Below are 14,415 nucleotides of genomic sequence, written 5' to 3' on the forward strand. Positions count from 1 at the left end.
TCTTCACTTTGAACACAGGAATATGTACGATGCTGCTCTTTGTACTGCTGTTACTTCACCTCATGAAGGGTATTTGCAAGAAAACCGCCTCAGCCTGCACTGTTGTTGCCATGATTGGAGAACATAGCAGTTGCTTTGTAAAAACCAATTAATATTTTGGCTGACGGGGGCAGTGATTGCTGTGAATCAACTAAAATGCTTTTGCTGTAATACCTACACTCAAAAAAAAAAGAAAACAGGGTGTTTGCTTCAACCTTTTTTAATTAAAATAATGTTCATCCCTCCTGTCAAAATACACAAGCAAATCTATTTTGTAGCATGTGCATTATTTTAAACACCAAAGAAACCACACTGTGACAAAACATGAATAAATAAGCACATTAAAACATTTAAATTACAATACCAAGTGTTTTATTACGGGAATGGACAGTTTTCACCTAGAAATCCTCTGCAACATGAAGGCTGATATCAGGGCACAGTTAAGACAATTAGGAACCTGCTTTAGGTATTACGTTTACAGTCTAGCTACAGTACATTTAGGAGAAACCACAGGCACCGTCTATAGGATTGTACTAATGCTACATCAGATTCAAGTCAAATTTCTTTCAAACCCCTTCACCACTTGCATCCTAACTTTCGAGGATCTTGTCTCCCTGGTTATGGTGACAGGAAAATACTTTTATACAGTAGTTCAAATTACTAGAATACTTTTAATCGTGAATAACCATGAGATAATCAAGTCCCTTCAAGTAGACTTGCACTGCACAGGGGTGTTGTTTAATAAAATGAAAATAGATTTAAGATTTTTTCCTTTTTTTAAAAAAAAAGCTTTCAATCAGTTTTGAACACATTGGAGGCAATTTCCACAGTTGGTAGTGAAGACAAGTCAGGGCAAAATGCAACTCATTACCCCACAGATTGTGACGCTTCACTGCGCACTCCAAAAGTGTGTGGAATGGTATGTGCTTGAGTACAGTATATGGAGTGTACACCACCAGACTACTTGGACCAAACCATCTGGAACAAGGCAGGTTTGAGCCAGATGTCATTAACTGGAATTGTATTGCAACCAGCCTAATACCTAACACCATCATCAATATTGCACAAGGGCCTGCTCAGTAGTTTGCGCTCCAGTAGCTTCACGAAAAGATCCAGATGATCCAAAAACCTCAAAGTCCACATTATTTGCTGAAGACTCCATACAAGACTGCAGGTATATTTTAAGGCAGGGGTCCCCAACCTTATGTTAACGGACCGTTTGGTTAATGGTAGGGGTCCATGGCATAAAAAAGGTTGGGAACTCCTGTTTTAAGGGCCTCTGGATCATAACTTAGAAGTATTCCCCTCTATCAATCTTACACAGATCAGAGACCACCCGTGGCTAAATCTGGATTATCCTTGTCTGGCACTGAGAAAACATATCTTTCAGCTGGGGGTGTTGACCCTCAGTTACATTTTCAGGGGTTCGCTGGACTTTTGCCACAGCAAAGTTTACCCCCTGGATCAGTCCTGCCTGGGTCATATTCGCCACTTGCACCATCGAGCTTCGGATCTTAGCAAATGGTGAAACAGCCCTGCTGCCGGCATCTTGTGGTTGAGAAGGAGTCGTTTGTAACCCGGCCTCCCCATCAGATTGATTAGGCAGAGAGGCCGGATTATCATCTATCAATACGGCGGGATACGGTGGTTCTACTGAGAGGAGATCAGAGCTAGCTGAGGAGACCGGCAACTTAGAGGGCCTTGGTAGATGCACGTTCATCACATCTGGTTCAGTGTTAGATGTTGCTTCTAAACCACTACTGCTTGAGTCTTGTTGCTCCTCCTGGCAAATTCGATCTGCCATAGAAGCTTCCAGAGTTTTCTGCTGTGCGTCTTCTGCAAACTGGTGACAATAGGCATCAATGGGAGTGCTGAAGTCAACAAGAATGTCCTCATCACCAACTGGTGCCTTGTCAGAAGGCGGGACCTTGATCACGACTTCACCTTTGTGCTCAGGATTGGTCGGAGTTAAGAAGATTTCTGACGTATTATGTGGTATACTAAAATCTGTGCTGCCAATTGAATGCGACCGACTGCCTAAACGTGAACGAGGTCCCGTAGCGACAATTCCACAGCTGGGAAGCACATAGTCACACTGCCCTACGTCTTCAGAGTCTGACAGCCGGCCATCTTCATCCGATTTAGAATTGGACATGAAGCCATCAGATTCATAGGAGTCTGTGTCGGAAGAAATCTCAATGTCAGAATCGGTTTCATCTTTAGAGGTTGGTACAGGGGAATCAGAGCTTCCCAGGCTGCTGTCCGATTTCCACAGATTCACCCGTAGATTTGGTTTTAAGAAATTAACCTTCATGTCCGGTTTTGAGAAGTTGCCAAGTTTGCGCAAATTTCCAATGGTCACATTGGATTTGGTTTGTTTGACTTTCTGGTTAAGGGAGGAGAACTTGTTGATGAGAAAGTTCTTGCCTTGCGTTAGGCTTGTACTGCTCGAAGCCTGACTCTTGGATTGGATTCCAAGGATATCTTCATGTGGTTTACTGCGCTTCCTGCAAAATAACATGAAAGATTTTACTTCGGAGTTGCTTCGAAAGATTAAATGCTTCATTATTCACATCCCAGAGTAAACTAGCATAAATGCTAGTCTAATGCTTTTTACAGTAAATCATAAACATGAGAAATTCTGCAGATGCTGGAAATCCAAAGCAACACACACAAAATGCTGGAGGAACTCAGCAGGTCAGGCAATATCTATGGAAATGAAGTCGACGTTTTGGGCCAAGAGCCTTCAACAGGATTGGAAATGAAGGGAGAAGACATCAGAATAGAAAATGTGGGGGAGAGGAAGGATAGCTAGAAGGTGACAGGTGAAGCCATGTGGGTAAGTAAGTAAGGTAAAGGGTGGAGAAAAAGTAATCTGCTAGGAGAGGAGAGTGGACCATAGGAGGAGGGGAAGGTGATAGACAGGTGAGAAGAGGCAAGAGGCAGGAAAGAAGAGGCTAGTCTGGGGAACGGAAGAGGGGAGGGGGGAGGGAATTTTTTTAACCATAAGCAGAAATCGATATTTAATGCCATCAGGTTGGAGGGTACCAGAGAGAATATGAGGTGCTGCTCCTCCACCGAGGGTGGCCTCACTGTGGCACAAGAGGAGACCATGGACCGATATGTCAGAACAGGAATTGGAATTAAAATGCTTGGCCACAAGAAAGTTCCACTTTTTGGCAGATGATGTAAAGGTGCTTCACAAAGCGATCCCCAAATTTGCTGCTTTGCTGTCCAACCTTTTGCAGCAGTGAGTTGGATGAAATTACTGCAACAACTTGTAAGAGGTGCTTAATTGAGCTGTTTTCAATTGAGGCATGAATGCAACTGATCATGATCAACCTGGAATCCAGTCACTTTCTTGAGGTGCTTCACCAGTAAGGTGTCAATTTTAACCAAAATTGTCCAAAAACACTTTGCCAAGGAACCATCTCACTCTGACAACAGGAACTAAATATCAGTATTACAACTATACTTCCTACTTCGTAATGCAGGAGGGTTCAAATGCAGCCCTGTTGGAAACTTAAAGCATTTCTGAACCAGATCCACTTCTACTGCGAAAGATGTTCATCTTCCTCTCCCCAACTTCATTCACACCCAACGAACTTCCCCTGTAACAGCAATTTCATGGCTCAGACAGTTAGGACCAAATCTAAGGTGATGCCCGATTCAATTGTGAAACATTTTCAAGCTCTATATGCCAATTTAAAAGAAGTCCTTTGATAATACATGTGGAAAGTATAACTATTCCTTTTGAACAATGATTATGGGGGCAATGAGGGTCATAAATTACAATTGTTCAATTACAGCATTATATTTACTTCTGAGGCACGTTTCTGATAACTTATGCACGATGAATGATTCCACCGCCACCACAGTGCCAAATGCTGCTCTTGGAGCTCACTGCCACATTATTCCAGGGAAATCCTGACAAAGATAAACCTTAAGTTCTAAAAAGCCAACTCCTCTGTGGTTCACCAATCCCTTATGCCAGCTAACTCCTGACTAAGCAAACGATCTTTGTACTCGGATACCTCCCTGCCTTGTTTCTCACTCTCTCTGTTAGCTGTAAACCAACCATTTCTTCCAGCCAAAATAACTCCATCACCTCTGCCTTCAGAAGCATCCCTAATACCATTCACCCCATCACTGGTGGTTACGCTTCATTTGCCAAACTTCTAAATCCTAGATTTTGCTCTCCAACATATTGTACCTCTTTAGAACCTCTCTAAAACATTGCTCTTCATCCATATTTTCAGTTTCATTTAATCCTCTTATGTAAATAAGAGTCAAATGTTGTTTGTTCACAACGCTGTGAAGTACCTAATTAAAACGAGGTGTGAATGCTGCAGAGTTCAGCAATCATGGCAGCTACAGCCATTTACATGAGGAAAAAATTTCAGCGGCTTCAACTGACCTCCGGTGCTATCTGGGTTTGCACTTCTGAAACAAGTTTGTTATCACCAACACATGTCTTGAAATTTGTGGTTTTGCATCAACAGTACAGTGCAAGATATAAAATATACCATAAACTACAAAAAATAAACAGTGAGAGAGAGGAATAAACCAGACAGCATTCACAGTCAGCAATTGTTAGTGGAGGGGAAGAAGCTGCTCTTAAAATGATGAGCGTGGATCTTCAGGCTCCCGTACCTCCCAGCCTCCCCCAGTGGTAGTAACAAGAAGATGGCATATAGCAGATGGTGAGGGTCCTTTGCTATCTTCTTGAGGCTCTGCATATTGAAGCTGTCCTCAATATTGTGGATGATGGAGCTAGCTGAGTCTCCAACCATCTACACCTACTATGCATTAGGGCAAGGGTTCCCAAACTGGGATCCGCGGACTTCTTGCTTAACGGTGTTGGTCCAGGCATGAAAAGGTTGGGAACCCCATTTGAGCCGCCTGTACCAGGCGGTGGCGTAACCAGTCAGAATGCTCTTCACTGTACGTCAGTAGGAATTTGCGAGCAACTTTGATGACATACTATACCAAATCTCTTCAAACTCCTAATTAAGTAGAGCTGCCAACGTGCCATCTTCATGACTGGATCAATAGGTTAGACCCAGGATAGATCTTCTGAGATGCTGACGCCCAGGAACCTGACCTCCCTTGGGTGCTTCTCCTACAGGTTGACGGGTTTACTGGATGGTCTCTGCTGTAGGTGGGTGGTAGCACAGTCTGATGGGTAAGAGAATGAACTGATTGCAGGGAAATTAGTGAGGAGATGGGACTAATAGGATTGCTCTGTAAGTCAACATACACGCATAGAGCAAGATGACCTCAATACATTAGACAAGAATTTGAGAACACATTGATTACATTCATGAGAATCTTCAAAATGAAATATACTTAGAAAAATTTCACAAGAAAGGTTGTGGAACTTAAACTTGATGACAGATTGTTGGACCACGACTTGGGGAGGTACTGAACTGAGATGAATTTTACACATCTCACGGTGGCTTTCCTAGATTAACTGCTCCATGTAATTAATTACACGATGTGATAACTAGCAGCACTAAATCATGATTACATTTATAAAATGTGTTGACATTGGAGAGGCTTCAAAGGAGGTTCATGAAAATGATTCTGGGATTGAAAAGTTTATCATATGATAGGCGATTGATGGCTCTGAGCCTTTACTCACAGGAATTTAGAAGAATGTGGGGGGGGAATCTCATTGAAACCTATCAAATATTGAAAGGCCTAGATAGAGTGGATGTGGAGTGGATGCTTCTTATAGTGGAGGAGTCTTGGATCAGAGGGCACAACCTCAGAAAAGAGGGATCTTCATTTAGAATGGAGGTGAAGAGGAATTTCTTCAGTAAATCCATGGAATTCATTGCCTCAGATGGCTGTGGAGGCCAGGTCATTGGGTGTATTTAAAGCAGAGGTTGATAAATTCTTGATTAGTCAGGATGTTAAAGGTTATGGGGAGAAGACAGGAAAACGGGGTAGAGAGGGAAATGGACCTGGACCAGCCATGATGAAATGGTGGAGCAGACTCGATCAGATGACTGGCCTAGTTCTGCTCCTGTGTCTTATGAACCTCCTGTGCTCTAAAAGTGGTGCTTGAGTCTTGCCCAAATCAGTTACCACTGCAAAACATTAATTGAACATGCACAATGACTCAGTTGCTGTCATTCTTCCACAACAGTAGAAACCACGGATTAGATAACACAGGATCAGTAGATGGCAGTCATGTCTACTTTAACAGCTCTCAACTCATCATTGCAGGAACTGCATGGTTTGTTAGAATGAGAATCTTCAGTCGCCGATCTTGCATGAACTTATTCTAAAAGCTGAAAATGTTATCTTCTGATCATTCTACTGTGCATCGTGTACAAAGTACCAATCCTGTCACTGACAGGGGCCACCATTCCTGTAGAACAGGAATTCCCAACCTGGGGTCCGTGGACTATTTGCTTTATGGCATTAGTCCATCGCATAAAAAAAGTTGGGAACCCCTGATTTAGAAAGATGAAGGGCATCTTAGTATATACGGTTGTTACATTACGGATCCAAACATTACAAATTCTCTCTTGACAAGATTAAAATTTCAGCAGTAGACTTTACACAGCTTTGTCCATTACAAAAACTAGCCTCCTCTCCCACCCTATCCCCATAGAGTGTCTACACCTCGCTATTTCTGAAAACCTGCCAGCATAATCAAAGACCATTTCTACCTTGGATGTTCTTTCTTCTCTCCCATTCCATCAGACAGAAGATACAAAAGCTTGAAAAAAATTGCACCACCAGGTCCAAGGTCAACTTCGCTCCTTCTGTTACAGGTATCTCTTGCATGTTAAAAATGAACTCTCGACCTTAATTTGCCTCATACCCCTTGTACCTTACTGTGTACCAGGACTGCCTCTATAACTGCAACACAATACCTTCCCACAATGTACCTGCTGTTTGAAGTGATCTGTATCTTAGAACACGTGACATTAAAAAAAATAATTCCAATCCCTATTGCACATTGCAAAGTGCTGTGAAATGTGGTCATTAAAATAGTGTTCCAAGCAAAAAGTACCCGAAGAATAAAAAAATTAATCTAACACTTTGCGTTTGGTATTAAAAGCAGCCATGATCCCCAGGGAAACACTCCACCACATCATCTTTGGATCAAGTTGCACCAAAGTCTTTCAAGCACTTGAATTCACCTCACAGCAAAGATGGTTTGAAAACTAAGCCTGTTCCCTATTGTTATAAATATGAAGTGTACCTGGAGTCCAGTTTTGCATTTAACCAAGGCTCTTTATATTGAATTTTACATTCAAAGATAGTACAACTTTGAGGAAATTTCAGTATCAATTGCCATCACCAACTGTGGCCCTACCAACTATTGTGAAACTTTTGCGAACTTTAGTTTCCCATCTGTGTAATTAATTGGCAGTGACGCTGCCATTAAGCACCACAATTAATATTTTCATCTTGCAACTAAGGCGCCAAAACACAACAAAACCAACACAGACTTTGAGAAATATGTTTGGGATTTCTAAATGGACTAAGAATTGATTATATGGACAGATAAGTTACCCTGGATTATATGCCACAGAAAACAGGGATACAGAAATGGCTGGTTTCAGATCTAGCTGCTCTTTACCCATGTTGCTTAACCCTCTAGTTTAGAAATATGTCAACCTCTGATTTAATTTTATCAAATAACATAACAATTGTCACTGACACAAGAATTCTAAATTTTGTTTAACTTTGCTGAGTAGGCCTATTTCCTGACTGAATTCTGAAGGACCTGGCATGGTATCATTGCGGTTAGAGTGACATTATTACAGCTCGGGGTGCTGAAGTTCAATTGCAGCGTCCTCTGTAAGCAAGTTTTCGCATTCCTTCCCATGAGTGTGTGGGTTTCCTCCGGATGCTCCGGTTTTCTCCCACATTCCAAAGGCATACTGGGTAGGTGGTTAATTGGTCATTGTAAACTGTCCCGTGATTAGGCTCGGGTGAAATCAGTGAGCTGCTGGGCGGTGTGGCTCGAAGGGCAGGTAGGGCCTGTTCCACGCTGTATCTCTACATAAAATTCCATTAGTCCTTGCTTGCCCAACCTACAGGAATGATGTCCTATACACCTATTATTTGTATTAATATCTTCAAAGTTTCAATCAACTCACTTTGTAAACTTAATAACTTCCAATTCTCTATTTTATGTAATATTCCCTGACAAGTCCTTGGAGTCCATAAACCTTCCACACTGGGAGGTGAGCAATTCATCGGTGCATCATATCAATATTATTACAGTCTCAGGGGATCCTAATTCTCAATAGTTCCACTTAATATCAGAGAAATGTATACAATATACATCCCGAAATTTTGTTCCATCCACAGAAACAGAAGAGTGTTCCCAAAGAATGACTAACAGTACAAACATTAGAACCTCAAAGTCCCTCTCCTCCCTCCTCCCACGCACTATCAACAGCAAAGCAACGGCCTTCATTTCTACTGCCTTTCCTGCAGCCAGGGGCCAGCACAGCTTTCACCAAATAGCAGGGCTTCCTGAAGGCACAGCATTCTGCTTTTTATTTCCGAGAGTGTTGAAGCTCTTTCATCCTCCCAGAAGCAAACTTGCAAACTAAATAACAACACACACAAAATGCTGGTGGAACACAGCAGGCCAGGCAGCAGACTAGTCCTGACGAAGGGTCTCGGCCCGGAACGTCGACAGCGCTTCTCCCTATAGATGCTGCCTGGCCTGCTGTGTTCCACCAGCATTTTGTGTGTGTTGTTGTTTGAATTTCCAGCATCTGCAGATTTCCTCGTGTTTGCAAACTAAATGGCGAGCATGACCATGGACGATGTTGTACACAGAAAAAATTTCAGAGCTTGATAGAACAACATAAGCATAAAAAACTAAGCAATGAAGGGCATGCAGACATAGGAACAGTGATAACAGAAGGTCAAGTTAAAATCATCATCATGTGCAATGTTGTATGATGTGGGTGATCATGGTCTTTCACCATGATTGTTCTCTGCTGATTTTTCTACAGAAGGGCTTTGCCATTGTCTTTTTCTGGGCAGTGTCTTTACAAGACAGATGACCCCAGCATTGTCTGTCTGGCACGTAACCAGGATCTGTGAACAGAACCAGCTGCTCGGATGACCATGCTCACCTGCTTCCATGGCTCCACGTGACCCTGATCAGGGATAAGCAACTGCTACACCCATCCCAAGTGATCTGCAGGCTATTGGAGGGAAAGAGTGCCTTACACCTCCTTTGGTAAAGCCCTGTCTCCACCCTGCCACCCATCAGGTTAAAGAGGACACTTCGAATTCACGGGTAGTGGCATGTTCCAGAGATCCAACAAAGCCACTTGTGTATCGATCATGTAAGCAATTTGCATACGAAAATGACAGGCAACCGAAGGGATTGACAGGAAGTTGAAAACAGGTTAACAAGTTCTGTGATTTGGAAAGATGAGTGAAAAATCATTGTGGCCATATATTTGAATTGCTGAAAAAAAATCAACACATTTTAAGATGACAAAGTCAAATCCAAACTGAAAGTATGGCTAAAGAGCAAAGTGAGAACCCAAAGGTTATACGCTTAGTGTGGTCTTGGGTATCACCCAGTAGAGAACAAGTGTTATGCCTCATGAAAGAAAATACCAGATATTCACAAAAATGGGACAAGTATGATGTAGGACTGATCAGTTAGATCCAGATATGAAAGTTTCACTGTTACAGGAAGGTTTGGCTTCAGTAAATAGTGGTTCCAATGAGCAGAAGAACTGTTACAGAAGGCACATGCTCATTACCACAGGGACCCACAATGCACTAGCATAGGACACAGTAATTTTACCATAATAGTTATTAAGAAAAATACTCAAAATAATAATGAATGATAACTCATATTGATATTAATTACTTGGAGTTTTAAAATCTTGAGGGGAATAATGTAATGTATAGCTTCAATATTCAGGTTCACTTTCCAAAACAAAATAAAATCCTTTTTCTCAGAAAGTATCTATTTCCTATCAATGATATTTGGCCTTCTGGCCCTTGAACTGCAACACCCAGCAACCTGATTTGACCCAAGCCTTACCAACTTACTGCGGGAGGACCCGGAGGAAACCAATGTGTTTCGGAGAAAATGTACAAAATCCTTCTAGGCAGCAGCAGGAATTGAACCCAGGTTGCTGGTACTGTAAACGGCTGTGCTAACCACTACACTACCATGCCACCCCTAACGGTGGGTTTCTAAAAGTCCATAATTAGCATTGATGAGGCCAAGAACAGAGAAGCATTTCAAGCGAGCCCATTGTCCATTTGCAATTCTGTCCAATCATGCAGGCAACTTAGCAAACACCTTACCTCTCCAATTTCTTCTCCAGAATTGGCACATCTATTCCCAGGCCCTGTTTGGTAAGCTGAAGCATCTCTGCAATGCACTGAAGCGTGTCTGCAAACCAATTAAGAAGAGACAATTAGCATTATCATGTTATTTCTGAAGGCATTGATCTCTTGCTCACAAATTCCAAAGCTCAGTGGAGCCTTTTCATATCATTTATACATCCGCTCTACGCAGTGAGAAATTCCAAACTGGCACAGCAGGGTAGATGCATGTGGGAAATCAGAGTTAGACACAGCTCATCTAAAGCAACACATTCAAAATGCTGGAGGAACTCAGCAGGTCTGGGAGCATCTACAGAAATGAATACATAGTCAACGTTTCCGGCCAAGTCCCTTCTTCAGGACTGAGGAAAAAAAAGAGGGAAGACCCTACGATAAAAAGGTGGGTAGGTGGGGGGTAAGGAGGCTAGCTGGAAGGTGACAGGTGAAGCCAGGTGCGTAGGAAATGTCAAGGGCTGGAGAAGAAGGAATCTGATAGGAAAAGTGAGAGGACCATAGGAGAAAGGGAAAGAGGAGGGGACCTGGGGGAAGTTATATGCAGCTGAGAAGAGGTAAAATGCTGAGTGGGGAATAGAGGAAGGGAGTGGGAACTTTTATCAGAGCTCTGCTCATCTCTACTCTTTGGCATTTCACTGGATGAGCTAGTTGAGGTTTTGAGGGAAAACAGTAGAAATCATAGTATGAACATTTAATTATTTCAGGGGAGAAACTGGAGTCAATTTCTTTCCTCAGCATTTGCAGATTAATCATAAGCATCAATGTATCTGCATGGCATTTTCTCAATAACACCATATTCTGCATTGTCTTCCCATTTATTACCTTAATCTACTTATGCCTGGATGGCTTACAACCAAAAACTATTCACTCCTCTCTGGAATTAATAAACCCATTCCAATCAATCACGCATAATTGCTGCTTCTCACGTTTCTTCCATAATGTTTTGGCAATCTACTTTATGTAGCCAGGAATGATCTTGGCTTCATCCAATGTTCAAAGGTTCAACTATTGTCAAAGTATGTATGCAGTATACAACCCCGAGACTCAGCTTGTCCAGAGAGCCACGAAACACAGAAAGAAAACCAGGAAGGCTGTTCAAAGATAAACATCAACCCCCCCCCTCACCCCCACACCAAAAAGATCGCACAAACAGCAACACGATCATCAACCTCCCCCTCACATCTTAATAAAAGATCGCACAAACAGCAACCCGATCATCAACCTCCCCCTCACATGTTAATAAAAGATTGCACAAACAGCAACGAGAACATGACACCCCTGCCACAAAACAGGTAAAAACAGATCATGCATGGACACATAGGTATGAGAAAAAAATTCTGATGCTTTTTGTTAAAAGCCTCCACCCACAGACCGCAAGGACAGCTTTTCCCTTCCTTCCCTTGCTGTCGACCCTCAGCACAGCCTCAAGAATCACGTTCACATAAAAACACTGGAAAGGAAACTATCTATGTGATCTGATTAGCCTGCACAGATGAAAGATTTAAATGGACTCCCTCACTCCTGATGTCATTCTGAAAGGCAAGTTGGAGGGCAGATGGGTCCTTGACTTTTACGACTGACTCCCAAGAACATGTCCAAGGAGAGGGGAACCAGCTCAGTGCTGGCAGTCTAGACCTGCTTCCCTTTGCACAAGAGATTGTGAAGTCATGAAGTTTAGATCTAAAGAGCAAGATTGCAACCAGTCGAGAGTTATGCGCATCACTGGAATGAATGAGGCTATCAGCAGCAACAAAAGAAGTTCTTAACCCAAACTCCGGTTTTAAAATACACTTGCAACTTAATATCAAGCATTTGTTAATTTAGGCTCACTAAGAAAACAACATTCTCAGTGATTATCAGCCGAGGCCCTCATAGACATCTAACCCTATGGATCTCAAGCATGCCTATAAAAAAACTTCTGAATATAGAACATTGGTACGTAACAACAATAGAATTGTCCTGAATATAAAACATCGGTATGTACCGACAGTAGAATTGTCCCTAGCTGCACTTTGAGCAGTACTGATTTTAAATTCAAAATGCCAAAAGTACTTATTGTAATACTTAACAACCTTGCAGATAAAAGTGTGTAATTAGGTACAGTGAACAAAACAATTAATTTACATGCATCCACATAACTCCACACCTCCAAGAGGACCACAACCTTGTCACGGTTCGGAGGCTCACGTGCCTCAATGACCCAGAGAGCTATGTTGACTGGAGTCAGGGCTTTACGCTTTGGCTCTTGGTAGGGTCAGCCATGCCAAACTGGTCGAAGGGTAGGGACCAGACTAAGAGTGGTGCTCTGGTTCATCCAAGTTTGGGGGTTCAGTTCAGGGCTAATAATCCTGACTGGTAAACAAAACTGTTACAGAAGCAGGAATGAAGAATCCTTCGACATCTGAGTGGACAAGGACAGACAGAGATGAAGGACCTTCATTGCTGCTCTAACCACCAGCGGTGTAAGTGGCAGTAAAAAAAAACATGTCCTCACTTACGGCTGCCACTTCGACAATGAAACAACTAAACCAATTGTGCAGCAATTATTGTATGCAAGAGGTTTCTTTACCTTTCCCATCCTCCTCAGGGTTTCGAGTCACAGCTCTCAATGTATGAAAGTATCCGCTATTTCCGTTGTGTTTGTAATGGAGTCTCATACAGTTAAACTTGGGTTTCCCAAATAAAGTTGGCTCTGGTCCTTTGTATAGAAGAAACTATTATTCACATCACTACAGATTACATATTTACAAAACTCAATTCTTTTGCAGAATGCACTCATAGACTTCTTAGCTTAACGCCACCACCCTGGCCCCAGATTAAAATGGGAAGTTCTACAGTACCTGATCTATCAATGGAGGGAGGAAGGGATGTCAACAATGGAAGAGGGAGGCCACCGTTAACGAAGTTGACACTGTCCTGAACAACATTCTGTGTTTCCTGCATGAAGCAAGGGTACAGTTTCCCTCATCTCCATGCTACAGCCCATCAGCCTCTGCATTCAGAGAGTCTTTCACAATGAGACCCACTACCAAATTCATCTTCCCATCTTTTCACCATTCCCAAAAGACTGCTCCTCTGGGGACTCCTCAGTCTGTTTTCTCCATCTCCAACACTCTCCTTGCGCTACTTCCCCATAAAAACACACAAAAATGCTGGAGAAACTCAGCAGGTCAGGCAGCGCCTAGGAAAATGAATGAACAGTCAACATTTCGGACTGAGACACTTCATCAGGACACTTCCCAAGGAGCATACCTTCGTCTAGGTTACAAGCAGATACTGATCAACTGGGAAAGTGGGCAAAGAAACGGCAGATAGAATTTAACTTGGACAAATGCAGTGAAAAACACTTTGAGAATTTAACATAGGGACCCTGAACTTGGAGGGGGAGGGTGAGCAGGGGGGGGTGTTTATTCAGAGTCAGAGGAACACAGGTGGACAAGATGATGAGGTAGGTATATAACATCTCTACCTCAGCAAGGAACTAGCTCAAATGAAGGGCTGTCAATTTACAGTTGTACAGAATGTTGGTCAGGCTGCACTTGACTTGTAGTGTCCATTTCTGGTTGCCCCAGCACAGGGAAGATACAATTAAGCAAGAGACTGTGTAGAAAAGGCTTGCAAGGATGTCACAGGATGGAGGGCTGGAGTCAATAAGGAGAGCTTGTACAGGCTGGGACTGCTTCCCCTAGAGAAGGGGTTTCCAACCTTTTTTTATGCGCTGGAATGATATTATTAAGCAAGAGGTCCGTGGACTCCAGAGTGGGAACCACTGTCCTAGAGTGTCGAAGCCCCATGGGAGGCATGACACAGGTGCATAAAACTAGGCATTACAGCTAGAGTCTGTTTGCTATGGGGGGAGAGAATGTCTACAACTTCATTTTAAGGTGAGAGTGAGGAGACTCAAAGGGGATCTGAGGGGTCTTTTCTCTTTACAAAAACAAAACGTAGGTGGTCTCTCGGACGAGCTGTCCGAGGAGGTGGAGGAAACAGGAACAGTAACATTTAAGAGGCATCTGA

At 42.7% G+C, this 14,415-nt stretch overlaps 1 protein-coding gene across 2 annotated transcripts in view; it reads right to left on the reverse strand.

The window, feature by feature from the left end:
* Positions 1–388: 388 nt before the first annotated feature.
* Positions 389–14,415, reverse strand: part of inpp5f (inositol polyphosphate-5-phosphatase F) — a 243,503-nt gene continuing 229,476 nt past the window's right edge. For both annotated transcript variants that reach the window (XM_073027701.1, XM_073027702.1), the window contains 3 exons: positions 12,968–13,096; positions 10,363–10,450; positions 389–2,546 (listed from right to left, as the gene is read on the reverse strand). In XM_073027701.1, coding sequence (XP_072883802.1) covers positions 1,382–2,546; positions 10,363–10,450; positions 12,968–13,096 — 1,382 coding nt within the window. In that variant the 3' untranslated portion in view covers positions 389–1,381. The remainder of the gene's footprint in view (positions 2,547–10,362; positions 10,451–12,967; positions 13,097–14,415) is intronic.

The sequence above is a fragment of the Hemitrygon akajei genome, chromosome 23 (assembly GCF_048418815.1).
Source record: "Hemitrygon akajei chromosome 23, sHemAka1.3, whole genome shotgun sequence".
In the NCBI taxonomy this organism is placed as follows: Eukaryota; Metazoa; Chordata; class Chondrichthyes; order Myliobatiformes; family Dasyatidae; genus Hemitrygon; species Hemitrygon akajei.